The sequence below is a fragment of the Galeopterus variegatus genome, unplaced genomic scaffold (genome assembly GCF_000696425.1).
Source record: "Galeopterus variegatus unplaced genomic scaffold, G_variegatus-3.0.2 Scaffold2641, whole genome shotgun sequence".
NCBI lineage: Eukaryota > Metazoa > Chordata > Mammalia > Dermoptera > Cynocephalidae > Galeopterus > Galeopterus variegatus.
The window spans coordinates 244,781-267,983 of record NW_007728752.1 but is presented as its reverse complement, the minus strand read 5'-3'; the positions used below and the strand labels follow the sequence as shown (position 1 = coordinate 267,983).

At 35.5% G+C, this 23,203-nt stretch overlaps 1 protein-coding gene across 1 annotated transcript in view; it reads left to right on the top strand.

Annotated features, from left to right (window-relative positions):
• The window catches only part of LOC103598497 (dymeclin-like), a 215,632-nt gene that overhangs the window by 34,146 nt on the left and 158,283 nt on the right, over positions 1 to 23,203 (top strand). The window contains exon 3 of the mRNA XM_008582492.1: positions 22,108 to 22,290. Coding sequence (XP_008580714.1) covers positions 22,108 to 22,290 — 183 coding nt within the window. The remainder of the gene's footprint in view (positions 1 to 22,107; positions 22,291 to 23,203) is intronic.

Sequence of the window (23,203 nt, the reverse complement as noted above, 5' to 3'; positions counted from 1 at the left end):
GTAGTGTGGCACAGTCCAAGTTTGAAGGCCTCATACAAGGCAAGCAAATGGTGTAACTCTCATTTTGAGGCTGAAGGCCTGAGAACCTGGGGTGCTGCCGGTATAAGTCCTGGAGTCCAAAAGTGAGAGAGCCTGGAGTTTGGATGCTCAAGGACAGGAAAAGAAGAGTTTATCCCAGCTCCAGGAGAGAGAGGAAGTCACCTTTTTGTTCTCTCTGGACCCTCAGCTGATTGGATGGTGTCTGCCCACTTTGAGGACAGATCTTCCCCACTCAGTCCACTGACTCACATGCCAGTCTCCTCTGGAAACACCTTCACAGATACACCCAGAAATAATTCTTTACCAGTTCTCTAGGTAGTCCTTAATCCAGTCAGGCTGACATCTGAAATTAACCATCACAGCCCAGCTGAGCATAGGTATGAAAATGGGGGAGAATAGTTGAGTTGCTGTTTGGATAGGGGAAGGGGGAATGAGAGAGACCCAAAGAGAGTGAATGGGTATAATCGTGCCTACTTTAAATCCCCATAGCACTTCACAGATTATCAAGTCTCTCACATTTATTTTCTCATTTGATGTTTACAATAACCCTCTGAGGTAAGTAGTACAGGTGAAGTGTCATTCTCATTGGTAATTTTATCTATACTGGTGGCTTCGAGGATTAGTTAAGAGTGCATGATCACAACTCCTTATCTCTGGCACCACCTCTCTTCTGATTTCCTGGCACATGTTTTTAGAACTCCGTTAGTCTTAGAGGCGCCTAATCTGTTCTTTCACTCTACCTCTGCTATCTCAGAAAACCCATCTTCCATTTAGTTCTCTAAGCTTGGACCCAAGCCTCCGTTCTTGATTTCATCCTTTACTTCCCCAGCTCCAACATGCTCTCAGTTATGCACACACACACTCGCACACACGCACACATAGTGCATAAATATAAATGATAATGAAATTTTACAGCTATCTTAATATCTGTAGCTTTTCCGGAGATAAAGATGGCCAGTACATGACAATAAAAGAAAAAAGTCACCATAAAAATATAAACGGTGTAAATTTGTAGGTACTTTTCAATTTTACTTGCAGATGATCTGTCTTCTGTTCCTTTTGTAACCTTAACCTTACCTTCATCAGCTTTCATTTGAATTCTTACAGACCCACCTTTTATTACAATCTTTTCCATGCTTTTCTCTTGGAGACAGCTTTCTAAAACTTGATTGTGTTGGTTTTTCTATTTATATTCTTTTGATAGAGATCTCATTGATAATTATATATATATATATATATATATATATTTATTTATTTATTTATTTTTGGCCACTGGCTGGTATGGGGGCCGACAATAAAATAAATACTAAAGCCCATAGTGGCATATGATGACCATCCTCACTGGGATTCAGTTTGCCTTACCACTTTCAGCTCCTCTTATGTGATCATTCACTGTTCTCTAGCTGTGCCTTACGTTTCTATGCCTGTGGGGCTTTGGTCATGGTGCTCACTCTGCCTGCACCTGCACTGTCTCTATCAAAGCCTCTAACTAACTATACACATATGACATTGCGATGCAACTAGTTGAATCAGTGTATTTTAAATAGAAAATACACACCAGATTCTAAAGACTAAAAAAAAAAGTAAAATACTTTATCTATTTATAATTTTTATATTGATTACATTGAAATGATATTTTGCAGATATTGGATTAAATAAAATATAATATAAAAATTATTTTTACCTTTTTTGACTTTTTAAATTGGCTACTAGAAAATTTAAATTATATCTGTGACCCTTATTAGTTCTATTGAACAACATTTGGTCAGAATGTAACCCCTCTTTTTTGCTTATTGATCTCATCATCTATGATCCTCCCAGATTTTTTTTTTTTTTTTACACACAGGTAATATTTTCTACAACCTATTGAATTAACAAGGGCTAATATAGAGGACATGTTAAAAACAGAGTAAAATGGGCTAGAAAATACAGATACAAACATATATTCTAATGTAGAGGACATGTTAAAAACAGAGTAAAATGGGCTAGAAAATACAGATACAAACATATATTCTGTGTTGGGAAAATACAGATAACTGTAAAGAAAACTTAAAATATCCATTGATTCCGTGGGCTAAAGATAATCATGATTAATAGTTTGATACATCTTCTATGTATATGTAGCAAATATACACATATATATACTATTTCATACGTATATACATAATTGAGGTCATACTTCAGGTGTATAATTTTGCATGTCTGGGAGTATCTTTTGTCTTCAGAAACTAATACTGACAATTACTCATGTTTTGCACTGAAAGTTTTTATACTTTATCAAAGTAACATTATCATATTCACCCTTTTCCTTAGCTTTTAAGTTCAGGCTACAAATCTTCAATTGAATAAATTTTAGCAATAGCTTTCTAGGGGGCCTTGATTAATATTCATTTAACTCAGGGTAAACAGACTGAATTTTGTGTAATTAATTTCATTTCTAAACCTGGCTAACTCTATTAAAAAATAAAACTGTTGTTATAAGTTTAGTATATTAGGTTTTCTTTTTAATCACTTGAAATATCTACCCAAAGTACTTCCCACTCTTATACTTAAACAATTATAGTATATCCAATACAGTAGATCTCTAGTTCTTTTTTTTTTTTTTTTTTTAAAGGTGACAGGTAAGGGGATCTTAACCCTTGACTTGGTGTTGTCAGCATCACGCTCACCCAGTGAGCAAACCAGCCATCCCTATATGGGATCCGAACCCGTGGCCTTGGTGTTATCAGCACCACACTCTCCCAAGTGAGATACGAGCCGGCCCTTCTAGTTCTTTTAAACATTTTGATATTATTTGCAAAGTGAGATTTTCTTATGTCTTAGTCTTGTACACATCCATAGTAGTTTTTCTGGAAACATTGATGGCTTTATACTGAACCATTTTTATTGTCCCTGTGATGTCTGGGAATCCCAGGTCTGTGCCTTAAGATGGAGTTAGTTTCAACCCTCCCCTGCACCCATGGGTTCAGATTATATCAACACTTCATTCTTTTGGGAGATTTGTGTTGGCCAGTGTTTCTTACCTTTTTCTTCCATTATAGTCCCCCTAAGGAACTTTTTTAGACCATTCTTTCCTAATTGCCATTGCCCCTACAATAGAAAATTTAAAACCCCACATATATTGTATATTTGTTTATGTACTTTATATATCTGTGATTTATAAATTTAAAAGTTTTCTTACTCCCTCTCCTCTCCAATTAAGATTCCAAGTTTTGCCCCCTTGGGGCTGATGTTGCCACCTTTGAGAATGCATAATGTAGCAAAAATCTGCAACCCTCCTCTTAGGGTGAGCCATCTTTCTCCAACTATGCTTTTTCTCTTCCTTTCATATTCTTTCTGTCACGCTTGGACATAACTCATAGATATTTAAATCATATTGAATCTGAATCCTCATTTTCCTAATGCTCTTGTTTTGGCTCTACAGTAACAATGCTGACAATGATGACATGCTCGTGACAATATAGCTTTTTGAATCCTGTCCTGTTCATGTAACATTATGTTGTAGTTTCCATGCCATTAATATTTCTTCATAAATACAGTTTAATGATGTATCTTATGGATCCACCAAAATTTATTTAGCCTTTAGCATATCGTTAGTCATGTTGGTAGTTTCCAATATATTGCTATTCTGGGGAACGCTGGTGAACATCTTTGTCCATTACATTGCAAGAGAACCTGCTGGCTCCACTGCCATGGGAGCCTTACTACCTGAAAGCCATGACCCATGCTTGCATCTGCCAGACATCCCACCAGAAGCAGAAAGAAAAATGGTTCCTCCATTCTTTTTCTCTTCTTGTCTCCTGTCAGTGGTTCCCATTGTCAGGCCCTAACCTGAAGCCAGGAGGCAAAGAAGTTTGGGTAATACTCATATGGTTTGCAGCTTTCTAGCCCCCTGCAATACAGATCATAGATGGGAGGGAGTAAAAATGAAAGCAAACAAATATTAAATGGCTAGTACTGTGATCTTTATTTTAGAGACATTATATGATTTTCATGAAGTCACACAGCTAGAAGATGGTAAGACTCGACTTTAAAACCATGTGTTACTTCAAAGCCAGTGATGTTTTCATACCATCTATCTCTGTCTCCATACTATATATTACATGTGTGTAAGAAATGTGTGTGTGTGAAAGTGTATAAAATTTTAAAACATTATTACATAAAGGGCATTAGAAGTTATGAAAATTAATAAGTAATATAAGCTATAATTCTACGACTATAAAAAAATCAACTGTTTCCATTTTTTCTCATTCTGTTTTTGTTCCTATGTATATGTATACAAATTTTAGCAAATTAAGTATTATAGTAAGTGACATTTAAAACGTTAAGTAATATCAAGTTTTAACTTGTTATTATGGTATACTAAGGGTACATTACGAAAATAATACATATTATTATATATTTGAAAAGTTTGAGTCCAAATAAAGAAAGGTGCAATTTAAATCCAAGCTGTTACTTTTTATTAATTTCAGTTCCTGATTTGATCACATCAGGAAAGCAGGCAAATTCTTGCTGTAAAATGGCCGAAGTTATTTTCCTCCTCCTTTTAGCTCTATGATTAATAGCACATGTTTTGAGGCATCCTGTTGCTCGCATTCAAAGGGAGGATGTTATGGTAAGCCTCCCAATACTTCTGCCAGTTCCCATGTTGTTCATAAAGCTCACTGGCTTATCTGGGCACAGTTGTTACCCCTGAGCTAAGTTAAAGAAAGAACACAAAGGACAGGATATGGAAGGCAAACTAGATGTTCCGTCATTTCAGATAGAAGGGACATGTTTTTGGGACACTGAAGGTTTTACTCAAATATGGTGTGAAAGTGACTGCTAACCAGTTCCTTTACCCCATTTTAGCTGAGTACATGGGCACGCAGAGTAGACCTCATTTCTCAGTGTGGTCTATATATTGGCCAGTGGAATGTAAGCAGAAGCAGCATGGGCAAACTTGCAAGTAGAATTTTTAAAGAGTGCATGTACTCATCTTTCCCCTGCTGACTTGAAAGTGTCATGGCTGGAGCTGGTTTAGCCATCTAGGACCATGAATAACTGCAGGAATGGAGATTATACACAGTGAAACAAAAACAGAAAAGAACCTGGTTCTTGAACCCGGTGAAGCGGCATACAAGCTCTGGTGCACTACTTGAGGACTTTCGTTGGAGCCATTATTACACAGGTCTGTTCTTTGTAACTCTCCCTAATCCTGACTTATACATGTGGTTGATAACATATAGTAGATGAAGACAAGGCTGTGGTATAATAAACTAGCTTTCTAGGATGGGTTATTTGTAGAAGTTTTCAGAATCTCATAGGAAGCAGAAGAGAGTGGGATAAGAGAGGACCATGTACTATTTCTACTCTGGGTACCAATTTTTGTCCTCAGTCCCCTGACATTTTTGTCATGCTTTTCACAAAGTAAAACATTTAAATCCAAAGTAAAAAAAACAACCACAAAAACATAGAGAATTACAGTCTTTTTTGTCGTTGTTAAACAGACCTTGAGTGCTGAGAGTCATAGTAATTTACACATTGTAGAGAAAGCCATGAAAGTCATTAACCGTGCTTTTTAAGCTTAGCCATAATAGCTGAGGCAAATGAGTACGTAACCTGAAGGATCTAGGATTTTGTCAGAAGCCACTTAGCACATGCTCACGTTTCATATTTTATCTTACAAATTAATGCACATTTTAAGTTCTACTTGGTTAAACATATCCATGTTTGTTTTATTACCAAAAAGATGTAATCACATGCCAGTTCAATTGCTTAATTAACTTCCTTGAAATCTTTATAAAAAATTAATGGTCCAGGAAAATATACCATGTTTGTTTTGTGGCTTTGCTTATTCCTAGCATGTCACAGACTATCTCCAGGAGTTCACACGTCCCAGTTTAAGAAGCAGTATACATGTGGTTTGAACCTAATGGAGTTTCTGAGCCAAATGAATTTCCCTTTCTTCTCTTTCTGAGTGATGTGATATATTGCAAAAAGCTTGAAACCTGGATTTAAGTTATTTTTGTGACATTGGAGGGGGGACAATCACTAAATCTCTACTTTCTGGCAACTTTAGTGATCTGAAGTTTTAATTTGTTGTGTTATGTGTCTGCTGTTCTCTTCTGAAGTTGCTGTCAGGCATGTCGACCTTCTCACTCTATTCTTCATGTCTCTTGATCTCTCAGAATTCCCGTTTCCCTCTCATCTGCATTATATGTTGATTAAGGTAAGTGTGTAGAGCTAAGGTGGAAAGACGAAATAGTTCTCTTCTGATGGATCTCATTTTTCAGTTAAAAAAAAGTGAAAATCAGCTGAGTGTGAAGATTGGAGATTGGTGTTGGAAGTTTGAAGGGAGCAGTAGGAGAGTCAGTTTCCTCAGGGGACTGGGGAAGTGTAGTACGGTCACTAGGCAGAAAGGGGCCCACTTGGGATTTGTGGTGTTGAACTTAAAGTAAGAGCAAGTGGAATGAATGGTTGTTATGTTTTTCTTCAGCTGTGTATAACTGTTTTGGGATGTGGAGTTAGGTGGAGAGTTGGATTTAATCAAGGCTGCAGTTTTGCCAGGCAAATATGATGGAGGAAAAGAGTGAGGGAGTTGGGAAGGAGTATGCAGTTTATGTACTTGTATGCCATTCATTTGTGAGAACATACAAAATTGTGAGACTTGAATTTTTGGCCTGTCTGTGGTCCTTCAAAATTGGGTGCATGTAGGGAAAATATAGGAAAATGGACAGGGCCCCTCAGATGTTCAGAATCTTGACAAGCATTTGATGTAAATATGCGCATGCACCCAGGTGTTCCTTGGTTGTCTAATGTAATTGCACAGGTGCACCCAGGAGTTCCTGGGTTGTCTGATTCACACCCAGACGTCCTGGGTTATTGAACTTGAGTATAAAGGACAACTAGCTCTGATCCACGGTGCCCCCCCAGGGGGCCACGGGGAGGCTGCTACTGCTGCTAGAGGCTGTTGCTGCCAGGGCCCTTGGGATGCCACAGAGGCCACTGCCACCGCCGCTGCTGCTGTTGCTACTCGATCTGTAAGCTGCTGCTGCCGAGGACTGAGTTCGTGTTGTCTACCAGCGGCTCCTGGGATCTTTCCCAATTACCTTTCTTACACATGGACCTGCGTGTAAGGAGTCTGGTGACCCAGCCAGGTATTGGGAAATTATAGGAAAATGGTCAGAGCCCCTCAGGTGTTCAGAATCTTTCCAAGCATTTGATGTAACTATCCACGTGCACCCAGGTGTTCCTTGGTTATTATCTAATGTAATTGTGTATGGGCACCCAGGTGTCCTGGGTTATGGACTTAAGTGTAAAGGATTAAAGTCTCTGATACACGCCGCCACCCCCGCTTCTCGGAAAGCCCCAGGAGGCCACTAGGGCGGCTCCCCCCAACTCTGAATATAAACCTATTAATTTTTTACCCATGGCTCCCAGGATCTTTTCCCATTACCTAGCTCGTGGACCTGCATGTGAAGGTTTGTGACCCAGTCTGTACAACGGGCTTGAGGGGTCTGTGAACCCTAGCCCTAGCTTGACACAGGCATGTGAGGGGTCTGTGACCCAGTCTGTACAACGGGTTTCAAGGGTCTGTGGGCCCTAGCCCTAGCAAGACAATTGGCTACGTTGGCAGGGTTCCGACAATAGCCCCACTAGCAAGACAGCGCTGGAGCAGCAGTGTCCTGCAGACCCATCAGCCTGCCTTCTCCAGCCTTACCTCACTCACATGTTCAGCTGAAGCTCTTGGTGCACTGAAAGGCCACACCTGAGCAGTTTTGTGTGCTACCATTCCATACACTGAAATGCCTTCCTCTTCTCCATCTGTGGATCTGTCTCTCACCCGCACACCCCAGGCCACAGGGAGCTAGTCCACAGGACTTTGTAAACCTCTCTTTATAGTGCATTATAATGGCATTCCTGCCTGTTTCCTCTCTCCAAATTACAGACACCTTAAATGTAGTGACAATTTATTCATTGAGGAATCTGAGCAGGCCTGCCAAAGAGGGCTGCTAAAGAGACAGTTTAGTAAATGTTTGTGGAAGAAACGAACCATTAAAAAGGGTGAAAAATGCCTAGGAGAGATTGTTCCTTGGGGCAAATCAAGAAATGCAGGTGCAACAAAATAAGCAAAACCAAAAAACAAAAAAATTGTCTTTTTGAACTAGTAACTATTTCCTTTGGGATATGGGAGTCTGTGGATGAGGATGAAGAGTGGGAGAGAAATCTAGAAAGATTATTGTTAGACACATTGTAAACCACAAAAAACAGTTCCCTATAGCAGATAGATTGAATTCAGGCTTGTTAAATCCCAGGTGCTGACTACTTGTTCCCAGGGAGACGAGGGGCCCTCATTATTGTTTTGCAGCAGGAGATGCAGTGGGGGTAGTGGTTGAGAGCATTCGCTGCAGAATCGGAAGGACATGGGTGCACATCTGCTTATCTCTTACCTGAGAGAGGAACTTAACCTCTTTGAGCTTGAACTTCTTTTTCTGTAAAATTGGTTGAATAATAATGTTAGTGAGATTTAAGTGTGGTATTTCGTGGATCATGATTAAGTGGCAGAAGCTGCTGTTTTTCTTCCCCCTTTCCTTCTCTTCTTTCACTCCCTTTCCCTTGAACAGCCCTTTGAGTATGGCGGTCTTGAAACTTTATTGATCATATATCCTGTCAATGTATCCTTTTAAAGCAACCCCCTGATTTAAGTGAATTGATTTATAAATTATATAATGCATTGTCAAACAAATATACACTCATAAGATGTATACAAATTGACATTTTTCAAAGAATAAGATTAGATAAATTTTAAAGTATTTAAAATTGTGTTTACTAACAAGAAGCACTCTTTACAATAGCTAAGAGTTGGAACCAGCCCAAATGTCCATCACAGATGAGTGGATACAGAAATCGTGGTATATCTACACAATGGAATACTACTCAGCTATGAAAAAGAATGAAATACTGCCATTTGCAATGACATGGATGGATCTAGAGAGAATTATATTAAGTGAAATGAGTCAGGCACAGAAAGAGTCAGGCACATGTTCTCACTTATTTGTGGGAGCTAAAAACAAATAAATATACAAAAAAAACCAGGGGGGAGGGAAGAAGACACAACAATCACAGTTCCTTGAAGTTGATACAAGTGAACAGAAAGGACATTGTCAGGAGGGAGTGGGGAGAGGGAGGAGGGAGGGAGGTTTCGGTGATGGGCCACAATAATCAACCACATTGTATATTGACAAAATAAAATAAAATATAAAAAAAAATTGTTTTATTATTAATTATCAGGATGAGTTTTTAAATGTTTTGCTAATTGTGATGACTTCATAGTGTCATTATTTAGTGTGTCAAGGAACAGTGATTGTATAGAGCCATGTTCATTGTTAATAATGGTGGATATAAATCTGTATTTACATAGTAACAGATTGGGGAGTAGTTTCCTTCAGAGATCTGATTAATATCTTTGTTTTTACCTTATAAAATGGCTAACAAAGAGCCCACACAGGTAGTAGAGGGGTCATCTCTGCTGTTTTGTGTCTTTGTTTGCTTGTGCTTGAATTAATTTATATATTTTCAATCTGTGATTTCTTTTCAAGAAAGTTTTAAAAGTTTTATGGTTCCATTATTTTTAAACTGGATTTTATGAGAGTTTGTTTAGTTAAACCTAGATGATATGATTAAGCACACTAAATCCCAGTGTGTCTCATTATGCTGAAGGAGAAGGAAGGAGAGAATACCTCTGTCACCCCTTTTGCATGGCAGAGCTCCCACTCTTCTCTCAGGATACCTGGGGTACTGCACACGGCTGTGACTTCCTGACAGATGGACCGAGTGTGGGTGCCAGTGGTAGTCTGGGTGATGCTTACTGCTAAAGCTCAGCTGCTGCATATTTGTTAGATGAAAAACAAAGCTCAATATTTTCTTTCCTCATCTGCTTTGGAGTCTCCTAGTGTTAGTGTGTATTCATTAACTGCTTGTTGAATTTAATAAAATATTTTGGGGATACTTTTTCAATTTTAAAATACTTACAGACCATTCCTGTCACTATTATTTGCATATTTCATGTTTACTACATGTAACTTTAGTTTGTTGAGTATTATGTCTTGAGAACCTTTTTGATTCATTAATTTGAAATTCTCTTTTTCAAATATGTATGTATGTCCTCTCATTTCAAACATTCTAGTTTCCTAGTGCCTTCCAAGCTCCCATCTTGTTCTGTTAGATGACATTGCTATTGCTGCCTTTAAGGCCTGGGATACCATCCTTTATAACTCAGGCTTTCTTCTCAGTCTTATCAATAAAATTGAAATGGTCAAAGTTTTGGGAAGGAACTTTTTCCATCTTTCCTTGAATGTCACTTTCAACTAGGAAGCAGTAGTTACTCATGGGTTCTCTTAACCTTTGGTCTATGATCTTGCATGGAATGACTTCTTAATTCCCTGATAAATAACAGCTGGAGACCTGTATGGACAAAGTGGCTATTACTTGAAGGTAGGAATAAATCTACCTTTGGTCTATGATCTTGCATGGAATGACTTCTTAATTCCCTGAAAAATAACAGCTGGAGACCTGTATGGACAAAGTGGCTATTACTTGAAGGTAGGAATAAATCTATACTATATACTTTATTACATCTGCAATCATTGGTTTATATTTACTTCTTCACAAGGGAACTTGAATGCTAATGTAAACAATCAGCCTAAGATTTTACTATGTAGCTTTTATTTACAGATGCCAAAATGATTCTTTTTGGTGCCTGGTACTGTTAAAGTTAATAAGTTTATTCTGTATGTTTTTGAGTATATGAAAATAGTGTGTTAATTTAGGTAGTTTCTGATAATTTCTCATGTAATTTAGGCATCAATCTTGATTTTTCTATTTGGAGAAAGTAAAGAATTTCATGTGATTATTTTTACATAAAACAAAAAAGGTCAACCTGCAAAAAATGCAAAATTAAAATACTCATTAGTCCATTTCTGTTGCTTATAACAAAATACTTGAAACTGGATGATTTATAAAGAAAACGAAATTTATTGCTCACAGCTTCTGAGCCTGGGAAGACCAAAGCCCATCTAGTGGTGGCAACAGTGCCCCAGGGGTCTCACATTACAAGATGGCAGAAGCAGAGAGAGCAGAGAGAGTGTAACCACCTCCTTCACTCTCCTTTTAAAGCCCTACAAACCATGCCCATGACCACCGTTTTTAATCCATTCACTACTGAACGTTCCTACAATCGAATCATTTCTTCAAGGCTCTGCCTTTCAATTACCACAGTAGGATTCCCACCCTCTTAACAGTCACAGTGGGGGCCAAGTTTCTAATACATAAAACTTGGGGGACACAATTCAAGCTTCAATGAGTTTTGGGGGGACATAATGCAATCTACTACACATTGTTTTCTATTTAATGCAACACAAAAAATTGTGCTGGATCTTAGGGACACAAAGGAATCAAGCCACGGTGAAGAAGGGAAGGCACTTTCAGGGAATCCATAGTTCAGCAGGGAATACAAGCCAGGACTGTGCAGTAGGATAGCCATGGGAAAGAGACAGAGAGGTTTGTCGTAACAATAAAGAGTCTAGACACAGTTAAGGCCCTGTAATTTTCACAGGGGTGACACATTGCATTGTTGGATTTCCTCACCTGAAGGAGGAGTGAATGGTTGTATTAGGTTAAAGCATGTTGATTTATGTTTCTGTTCCATCAACACACACAATCTAAAGTGTTATGTTTTGTTGAGGTACCTCATTATCAGTAGATGAAAGCATGGTCTGGTTCTTGCAGGATTAAAGATCATGTATCATGGAGGAAATGTTGTAGGGATAGGGCTGCTTTTGTTTGAAGGTGGGGAGTTTCCTGGTGGTATACACTGTCAGAAGCTTAGAGACTTATTTTCCTATAGGGCAGTATTTCCCAAACTTCAACCACATTCATGCATCTGCCATGAGTTTGTCCCACGAGTACAACTAGAATTCCAATTTACTTATTTCACTTTTGAATGATTTTTTCAAAAATTTAAGCATATTATTTGCTTTATTCTTATACTAAGTGGTAAAGTCCTTGAAATTCTGAGATTGATATTTTAGTATATATATTTCTAATATACATAACTATTAAAGTTTTAAAAAGTTTTCCTGTGCTGCACTTAACCATCCCTCACATCGTCAATGGTCTATGTACCATTTTGGGAAACACTGCTTTAGGGGATGACATTGGCACATATGGAATGAAGTTATTGGGAACCAGATGTGGCCTGTTTAAAGGAAGGGCTATCTTCTGAGCTCACAGTGCCCGTTTCTATTTCACAGACAATAGTTAACTTGTTTTTGCAAGTATGTGTGAGGTAGGATTTATCTCTGAGGACACAAGCTTTCTTATTTATTTTGTTTTCTTTTATGCTTTACATTTTAATATAGTGTTTGGCTCATGTAAGGTTCTCATAAATGTTTATTTTAGGGATGTGTGAATCTAGAGTTTTACTGTGACAAAGGAGTTCTAGTACCTTTTATTTAATTTTTGAAAACAGATATCAGTCTTGTTAATTATTTAATTATTTCAGTGATTTTTTTCAACTTTTCTTAACAGTTGTTCCATTTTCTATTCTTAAGGGAATTAAACTTTTAAAAAAGTTCCATGTGGCTTATATTATGCCAGACTATAAGTCAGAGATTCTGACAGATTTCAAACTACAAAGGTGGATAAAATGTTTTACTGTGCTATGAATTTTTAGAAATATTTTCCTTTGTTCCTTTATGATGTATTTTTTCTTTTTTGAGATGGTCAAAGCATTCCTTTTGGGAGACAGGATGGGGTAGTAATATCATCTTGTTTTGTGTTAGGAAAATTGAATTTGACTCAAAACTGTTTTAGTAACTAGCAGTCACCAGATATTTCAAGAGTGTTTTAAATGTAAACACATGTAAAAAAGTGAAACTATTAGTGACCTTCTTTTCCCCTTTCCTAGCATTATAGTATGATTGGTCGTAGTTCAAGATTGTATATGTTACTGGTTTGCATTTATATTAAGCTGGCAAAATTATTGCTGAAGATCGTGTTTTCTTAACTTATAAGTTGATCACGTAGAAAAGGAGATACTTGAGGACAATGTCCTTTAATAAATGTGTAACATCAAGTTTGACTTTTTTGTGATTAAATCAACACTTCTTTTAAGAAACATAGTTGTTCTAAGGTATCCTATTTTTTCAAATTACATTTTATTGTTTCTTTTACTGTTTGTTCATTTTAGAAATCAAAGCATTCTAGTGAGGAAAAAAAATCCCTTTTAATTTCAGTATACAAATATCACCACTTTGAGCATTATGGTGTACACTTGTTATCATCATCTCATAAAACAAGATGCATACTGTTCTTTTGTTTTTCTTAGGGATAAACATTTTTATTTAAGTGTCATATACAGAAAGTGCGAAGATAATTAGCATATTGCTCAATTATCATAAAGTGAACGTCAGGTCAAATAATTCCAGCAGCCCAGAAACTTCTCATGCAATCTTCCAATCACTCTCTTCTCCCCACTCGAAGGGTGACCACTATCTTAACTTCTAACAATACAGATTCATTTTGTCTGGTTTTGAACTTTATAATAATGGAACCGTATGCTCTGTGTTCTTTTGTGTTTGTCTTCTTTTGCTTATTTGTGAAATTCATACATGTTCTTGTGTGAAGCGTAGTTTGTTCATTTTTATTACCATATATTCCATTTTAAGATCGTTTCACATTTTATTTATCCTTTATACCGTAATGTGTATTTGGTTCATTTCTAACTTTTGGCTGTTAAAATAATGCTACTATGTTCATTCTCATACATGTCTTTTCATAATGTAAGCATTTTGTTGGATATAATTTAGTGAATTGCTGGGTCTAAGATATGCATCATTCAATGTTAGTAGTTATAATTAAACAGTTTTCCAAAGTATTTGCACCAATTTATGTTCTCCCTAGAGTATATGATGGTTCCAGTTGCTCCACATCCATGCCAACACTTTTTTAGAGAGGAGAAGGTAAAATCAGGTTTATTGAGGTATAATTTATATACAGTAAAATTTACCCTTTTTGTGTGTGTGTATAGTTCTGTTTGCTTTGACAAGTGTGTACAGTCATGTAATATCCATCATAATCAAGATTGTGGGCATATCTATCTATTACCCTAAAAAGTCCCCTTGTGTCCCTTTGTAGTCAAATTCTAACAACCCACCCTTTAGTTTTCCACAGACTTTTCTGAAGTACCCTCGTACATAGGTATAATCAAAGTCAGACATTGGTGGGTGTGATAACAGAAGGAGATTTACCCACAGTGCTGTGAGAACAGAGCGGAAAGAAAAGTTATTTTTTGCTTCATGTATTAGAACAAATGACTGTGATTTGGATCTCGGAGGATTTTCCAAGGAGAAAAAAAAAAAGTTTAAGACAAGGGAGGAAGTAGAATGGAATCCTTGATTGAATAGTAGCCATGTAAAAAAATTAAAAGTTCGTAGACCAGTGGTCAGTTCTATTCATTGATACGTTTCTGAACGCTTTTTTCGTCAAGAGTCATGACATTTAGGTAACATTTTTTTCCCCCAGCAGACTCACTGCAGTTTTTTTATTTGCTTGTCTCTGTTTTATGTCAGTTTCTCCTTTGAACTGTAAGCTTTGTGGGTAGGGCATTATTGTCTTTTGGGTCCATCAGTGTCTAATCCAGTTTCTTGCATTTTGCCCAATCCTTAGCAGGCCCTTATTGATGAATTGAATATATGTAGGTACACATGCAGTTAGCACATATTTGGGGACAGTGAGCTTCTTCTGTGCTGGAGTTTAGATTTGTTCGGATCCTTGAAAGAAATCAACTTCAAAGGAGTTAAGTCATTAGCAGACACACATTTTCCCCATGGAGATGTTCTTAACTGGTGATAGACTTGTACTGTGTTTTGACTGTATCAGTGTCAGTATCTTGCTTGTGATATCATATTATAGTTTTATAAGATGTTACCATTAGAAGTAACAAGGTAAAGGAATCCCTCTGTATTATTTCTTTCAAGAGCCTGTGAATCTATAATTATCTTGAAATAAAAAGTTTTAAAAAGTTATGATGGACCAAAGAAAAAGTTTCTAAACAACCATATTCTGGAACTTTGTAATAAATTGCATTAGTTAGAATATTGGTTTGGCTTTTAGAAGAGATCAGACACTAGTGCCTTAAATAAGACAGAGGCTTACATTTTGCTCACATAAAAGTCTAAGCTAGTCTAGGGGTGTAGTACAGGCTGGCTTCCTGAGGTCATCCAGGGCAGAGTTCCTCCTTTCCTGTCTCGTTTTACTATTCCTCGTGTGGTGTCTTCATGCACAGTCTGGGGCTGCACCACTGTCCCTGAGTTCTAGTGAATGGGAAGGGTGAGGATGTGAACAGGAAATTACTTCCTTTTGAGGATGTAACCTAAAACTTACATGTGCTATTCCTAGTCATATCCCTTTGGTTGGAATTTAGTCATGTGAACCTACTGTAGTTTACTGCAAGAAAGACAGGAGAACATAGTTCTCCCAGCTGAATCGCAGGGTATTTTATTTATCAAAAGTAAGAAAAGGAGCATAGTGTTGGAGTCAGGTAGCTCTGCCACAGTGTTTGTCCTGGAATGCATGTTCAGTAAGTTTTTTGGTGAAACTGTCTTCCCTTATTATTTCACTACACTTATATGGGAAAAACGCAGGTGTTTTAAGATTTAGATGGGTATGTTGGATTATTATGGCTATTAAAATTGGTTTATAGTATTCCAGTGCTGGTCTCCTCATTACAATGTTAACTTCCTCAAAGGCAGAGTATGATGAGCTTTTCTTCTTTGTATTTTTGGCTTCTGGCATAGGGGCCTAACCCTGATAGTTACTCATTAAGTATTTATTGACAGATTAACCTTTCATAGGTGTTGATTGAAATTTCTCTAGCAGAATTTTCATACATGTCTCTAATAGCTGAGCTGCTTTCTCCTTAATTCTGTCATGGAATCTGGTTTGTTATAATATTACAGATTCAAAATATTTGAATATGACTCTTTAAGCAGATTTTTATAACTGTGCATAGTGTAATTTATTTTTTGTATAATTCTGATTGAATAGTTGTGGAATATGTTTGTTAGATGTCAGAAATCAATTATAGTTTAGCAAGTAGGATGTTTAGTAATATGAAAAAGCAGTAATTTACCTGTTTTGTTAAATCTTAATAGAGTGATGGTTATTTTTGAGTTCAACATTTTTTAAATGAGAGCTGTTTTTCCTTGATTTTTATTTTTTGTTTACTTTTTCATTAAAAAAAAATTGACAGATAAAATTATATGCATTTGTCACGTACCACATGATATTTTAAAGCTTATATGGTTATTATTTTTATTGATGTTTCAGTTTGTCATACTTTGTATCTTCTTACTTTTTTTTTAAAGCATAAATTTTATTTAAGGCACTGGGAAGGGCATAGCGGGAGGGAATCACAAAAGGTTAATGTCCTCACATTTTGATTGTTAAGGATAAATACTCTTCACTTAGTACTTTTAAAAAACTTGTATTATCAACACCAGATTTGTTCTTTTAGTTAATTTGGGTGCTTTTTAGTTTTGGTTAGATGAATTTTATTTTAAGACTTTATTTGGAGGACCCGAGGGATACAATTAAAAAACTTTGGGAACCATTCTTAATTTGGTTTTTGGAACAGAAGGAGAGATACACTGTAACTTTCCCTTATTTTTCTGGTGGAGAGAAAATTTTTTTTGCCAACAGGAAAACGCAATTCCACTAAGATTCTTGGGTCATAGATCAGAGGCTTGGATCCGCAAAAAGAAATGAACTTTTGGAAGAATTCTGGTCCAATATTATGGGCCAGTTTAAACTACAATGTAGGCAATTGCAGTCTGCTTCATTTCTCCCTATAAGGAAAGGCAGCATTGCAGTACTATTTACCAGACAAAGGAAGGAGGACTGTGTGGGGGTAGAGGACAGAGGGGGAAGATAGGGAAGCTTCCCAATAAAATGTTAGTTTGTCTGGCATTATAAGCAGCTTCTCAGCCCTCTTGGAAAGACTTGAAAGGGGGGAGGGGAAGGACAGTGAAGTTGTGCTGAAGGAGAAGCAGGATTTTGTTTATGAAATTTGCCAGTGGTCGTTACCTCTTATTTTCTCCTAGCAATGAAGGTGAGCAGCTGTGAAGAGAATCTAAAAAAACACTTAGATTTTTTCTTGGAGAGAATTTTGTGATTATGTTTGTTGCAGATTGAACTTTCTGGTTGTGTTTTTCTTTGCTTGTCATCCTGGAACACACAGTGATGGACACAGGCGTCAGTCATGGAGCATACTCCGAGTGGAAGGAGGTGACTTAAAATTTTAAAAAGCAGCACAGATCAACAACCAATTGATCCCAAAGCAAATAATTAATACTTGTCTACTGACTGTACTTATATAATTTTGATTTTCTTATTAAATGTCTCAAGCTTCTCAACTATGTTATGAACATTGATTAAATTTGCGAAATGTAATTATCAATTATTAATAATTTTTATCCAAATTTTCCTAATGAAAAGGAGGGGGCACACTACTTAACAGAAACTTTCTTGTCTTCCTCAATCATCTTAAAGTTCTTCCTGTATTTAAAAAAAAAAGAATCTTTCTTGCTGAGCCTTAAGTTTGCTTGTATCTGGACTGAAGGTTTATGTGAGATGTGTGATTTGAGGTTCCCCGTATACTCCTCTGGAGACCTCTGGAATTTGTGTTGGGGTAGGGGATATTCCCTGCCCCCCAAACAACAGCTTCTTAAACGTTAATAGTAAAATCATTCCAACAAATCATAGAAAAAGCTTGAGATGTGTAGGCCCACAATTATATAAGAAATGACATATTGATAGGTTATTTATGAGGTAGTTTATATTGTGTGTTCAATAAAAAATGCAAAATAGAAATGAACACATGTTCACAGTGAACTGTTTGCAGTGTAAAGAAGAAATGAAAAGTATCTGTGTTAGTGCAGGGGAAATAAAATTTATCAGTTGCTTATTTTGCTATACTTTTTTTCATTTTCTTTATAGAAGCATTTAATTCCTTTGACAAAAGTGTTTTTGTAAAAATGACATCTACTCATTGTAATAAGTAATTTTAAAAAATAGACATGTGCAAAGACTAAAGCAAAATCTCACACTCATTGCCACTGTTCTAGATACAATCAATATTAACATGTTGGTAATTTTTCCCTCCAAAATTTTCAGGAGTTTTTTTGTTTGTTAAAATAAAAATTATAAGACTGAGCTACGAATGGTAACACTGTTTGGAAAAAAAAAATTATAGGGCTGTGTTTCTGGTTCCAAAATGTATTGCACCACATTTTCTGGGGGTGGTGACCAGGAATATTCCTCTTTTCTTTCCTTCCTTCCTTCTTGTTTTTTAATTGCTTAAGTTATGCTCAAGTTAAGTTATATTACATCTATGTTGTAATATAGTCAAGCAATAGAGTAAGACACTGAACAAAATGTCAGACTGTCTTTAAGCCACCTTCACTGTCACTCCTCTTCATGACTAGTAGTGACCATTGTCAACAGTGCGCCGTGCCAGGCACCTGTAGGTGGATTTAGATGCATAGATATGTATATTTGCAAGTTTTTCAAGCAAATAGGGCATATTATTTGTATGTGTGTACTGTTTCATAATTTACCCCTTTCAATTAATGACATAAGTACTGATGAGTGTTTTCCATATTCCATATAATGATATACTGGTGGGGTGTATATTGTTCTGTTATTTTAATTTAATTATTTAATTAATTTTGCTGGCCAGTGTAAGAATTGAACTACAGAACTTGGTGTTAGTTGCACCATGCTGTAACCAACTGAGCTAACCAACCAGCTCTAATTTTATTCTTTTACATTTATTTTAAAAGAAATAAATGAATATATTATTATTGTAAAATATTTAAACTATACAAATAAAACAAAAGTCCTCCTTGAATTTTATGCAATCCCATTTCATTCTCCGGAAGTAAATTCTGTTACCGGTATGATGTACACTTTGTCCTTCTTTTTTTTTTTTTTTTTTAAATGTGTTTATATTTTTATTTTTTTGGTGGCTGGCCTGTATGGGGATACAAACTCTTGACCTTCGTGTTAACAGCAACGTGCTCTCCCTAGTGAGCTAACCGTCCAGGCCTAAATGTATTTATATATGGCTGTATACACATAGATACATAAATGGTTTTGATAAGTGATTTTTAAAATTATCTCAATTTTTCTGCAACTTCTTTTTTCACTGAACAGTGTATCTTAAAGTTATTTCCTTGTTAGTAAATAGACATCTGCCTTTTAAAATTATATTCTATGGCATGGATCAATCATAGTTTATGTTATCATTGTTACTGGTTAATGTTTACATTGCTTTCATTATTTGACCATTATCAATATTACAATAAACATTCCTATACGTGCATTTTTGTGTACCTATTCAAGTGTTCCTTAGCATAGAAAAAAAGAATTGTGGATTGGTGAAAGTGTCCATTTTAAATTTCAATGAGAACTGCCAAATATCCTCAAAAGTCCAGTACCAGTTTGATCTCTTACTATTGGTGATTTTCTATATCTTTACCAATACTGGGTGTAATCAGTCTTTGAAAAAATTTTCTGTTCTCATGGATGATCTCATTATCAATTTATGTGTACGTATTTTTCTTTTTATTGCCCATTTTTATTTTGGATTTTTTTATTGATTTGTAGGAGATCTTTTTTTTTTTTAATCTAAATCCTTTTGTTATATATGTTTCAAATTTTTTCTCCTTGGTCTGTTATTTGTCTTATACTTTATGATATATTTCATCACTTAAAAGTGTTTAATTTTTACATAGTCAAGTTACTATTCATATTTTCTTGAATTTTGTTTCTTGCATAAGAAAAAGGCTTCTTTAGCAAGGTTTATACACATACTTCTATAATTAAATACTTGGAAAATGATTAAATTTTATTGTCTCAAGAACATTTATAGAATTTTGTCCTTTACTGATTTGGAATACTATCTTTATCATAAACTTAATTCAGAAATACATGTGGTACTATGCAGAACACATGTCTCTTCTGTTGACCTATTTGTCTACACTATTGCCAGATCATACTTTTAAATGATTATAGCCTTATAAAAACTTTGCCTGTGAGTGAGAGCATACCTCCCCAGGTTAGTCTTTTTCAGAATTTTTTTCTTTTCTTATATATTTTTTCATCTAATAATATTTATATGGTACTACAAAACATCAAATAAATTCCTGTGGGTATTTTGATAGTTATTATACTGAATTTTAGATTCACTTAGGGGCAGATTTTACATTTTTGCAATACTGTATCTTTTTGTCCAGAAACATGTTATGTCTCTACATTAATTCAGATCTTATATGGCCTTCTATCAAGTTCTGTGATTGTCAGCTTAAAGGTCTTACATGTTTTAGGTTTTTCCTGTATATTTTATTGGATTTTTTGCTGTTGTGATTGGAATTAAATATATTTTATAATTACTTATTGCTTGTATATAAAGCTTTTGCTTTTTTTTTTTTGTCCATCTTATAGCCATAGAACTGTACCAGAATCTTCTGTCAGTTCTTGCAGTATGTTAGTAGTGGAGTGTCAGTTGATTGTCTTTGATGTTTTAGAGCAGCTCTGTCCAATAAAAATATAGTATAAGCCATGTATGTAATGATAAAAATCCTAGTCATCATTTTTTTTTTTAAAGAAACAGGTGAAAGTAAATGTAATGATGTATTTTAACCCAGTATATCTAAAATATTATTATTTCAACATGTAATCAGTATAAAAACCATTAGAGATATTTCACATTTTTCTTCTTTTTTTTTTCTATTACATCTCTGGAATTCAGTGTGTATTTTATACCTACAGCACAATGCAATTCAGACTATTCACATTTCCAGTGCTCAATAACCCCAAGTGGCTAACGGCACTGCATTTCTCAGTGGACAATCATACCACTTGCTAATAATGAAAATTTTTTCCTAACTTTTGTTGTTGTTGTTTTGGTCTTAATGTTTTTGCTTAGAGCACCAACAGTACAGTGCTAATGTTGATATTAATGAGAATACTTACACTATTTGACCACTATGGATTTATGGTTAGAGTGATTTTAGAAACCAAGGAGAAGTTTCCTCCCCTTTCTGGTTTGTAAGAATTTTTTTTTTTTCTTTAAACTACAGATAAGTTTTACATTAAAAAAAATTTGTTTTTTCCTTTTATCTGTTGACCATATTTTTTTCTCCTTTTTTTTTTTTTTTTAAATAAGAAATAATACTTTTTAAATGGTGAGCCGTTCTTGTGTTTTGGAGACAAAGTCTCTTGATCACGATGCATTTGTTCTTTTAACCAATTTTTCCTACTAGATTTCCTTTTGCTTTTGTTTAATTTAGGCTATCTAAAAATCTCTGTTGATTGCTCTAGTTTGTTTTAAATGCAGTCTTTGTCTAGTTTTTGTAACAGAAGATTTTTCTGGCGTTGTCAAATGTGTTGTGTAACTGTGATTCTTTTTCTATACTTCAGAACTGCTTATTATAATATGAGAATTATCTGTTCTTTTGTGTTTGGCAGACTTATTTGTAAAATAAATCTGGACTTGGTTTGTTTTTTAGGGTTAGCTCTTTGACTCCATTTTCCACTCTTGTAAGGTATTTGTCCATTCAGGCTTTCTTCTTCTTTGACCAAGTTTGGTATTTTGTATTTTCTTAGATATTTTTATATTTTATTTATGTTTTCAGATATATTGGTATAAAATTGTACATGAAATTTTCTTATGATTATCCATAGTTTTTATATGTAAAAAAAAATCTAGAAAGATTTATAATAAACTTAAATAGTGGGTTATCTATGGGAAGTGGAAGTGGAATTATGAGACTAGGGAATGATAGTATACAAAAAAATTTTATATACTTGGGGAATATGAATTTTCAAATAGTAAACTTGTTTTACTTTTATAATCAGAAAAGTGATATTTCAAAATTTTAAACAAAAAGTATAGAATGTTGTACAGAAATACATTCTTCGTCTTGGTAGTTGTACATCCTAATTGTGTGTTTTCTTCTCAAGCTGGTCTCTGGACTGTCTTCACGCTAGGCGGTGTGGGCAGCAAAGCAGCTGTCACTCCAGAGCTTTCTTCCCCTCTGGCCAATCAGAGTCTCCTGCTTCTGCTGGTGTTGGCCAACCTGACAGATGCTCCAGATGCACCAAACCCCTACAGACAGGCCATTATATCCTTTAAGAACACGCAAGGTTGGTGCTGTTTTTTTTCTGAATATTCTTTCTAATGAGGAGAGTATTATTTATTTTATATTGTTTATATTATATATAACATATATTGTTTATATTATATATAACATATTATTTATATTGTTTATATTATTTATATTGTTTATATTATATATAACATATTATTTATATTATATTATATTATATTATTATAGTTTGGGAGATGAGTGTCAATTTTCATATTTTCATATTGGTTAAAAATGAGGAAATCTTAGATTTTCTTGTCAGTAGTTTCATGAAGGTCAAATAAATATTAAAAGGCAGCTGTGGTCCTCTATATCCATTTAAATTTACATTTCTTTCAAAGATAATCAAACCAGCATGTGCTTAATTTGGATCAGTCTGTACTACCTGTTAGGGATAGGCATTAACCTGGAAAACCCCAAATGATAAGTTGTTTAATATTTTTATTTAAAGTCTGTATTCCAGTTAGAGTTTTATAGAATGAAAAGTTAGAACAGAAATCAGCAAACTTTTTTCTGTACAGGAACAGTGGCTTTAGGGGGGCATATGGTCTCTGTTGCAGCCTCTTAAGTCTGCCCTTGTAGCATGAAAGTAGCCATTGATAATACATAAACACATGAGTGTGGCTGTGTTCCAGTAAACCTTCATTTCCAAGATGGGTGGTAGGCTGCCCATGGGTTGTAATTTGCTAACCCCTAAAGTAGAATATAAGCAGCTATTCCCATGTTGAGAGAGTAATCTCTTGTCAAAAGGTTACATTCTAAAAGCGAGATCACTACAGTAGTTAAATTTTCAAGATGTGTTCAACACTAATATAATTAAGATGGGTGATGGGCCGGCCCGGTGGCGCACTGGATAAGTGCGCCGCTTGGGAAGCGCGGCGGCGCTCCCGCCCGAGGGTTCGGATCCCACA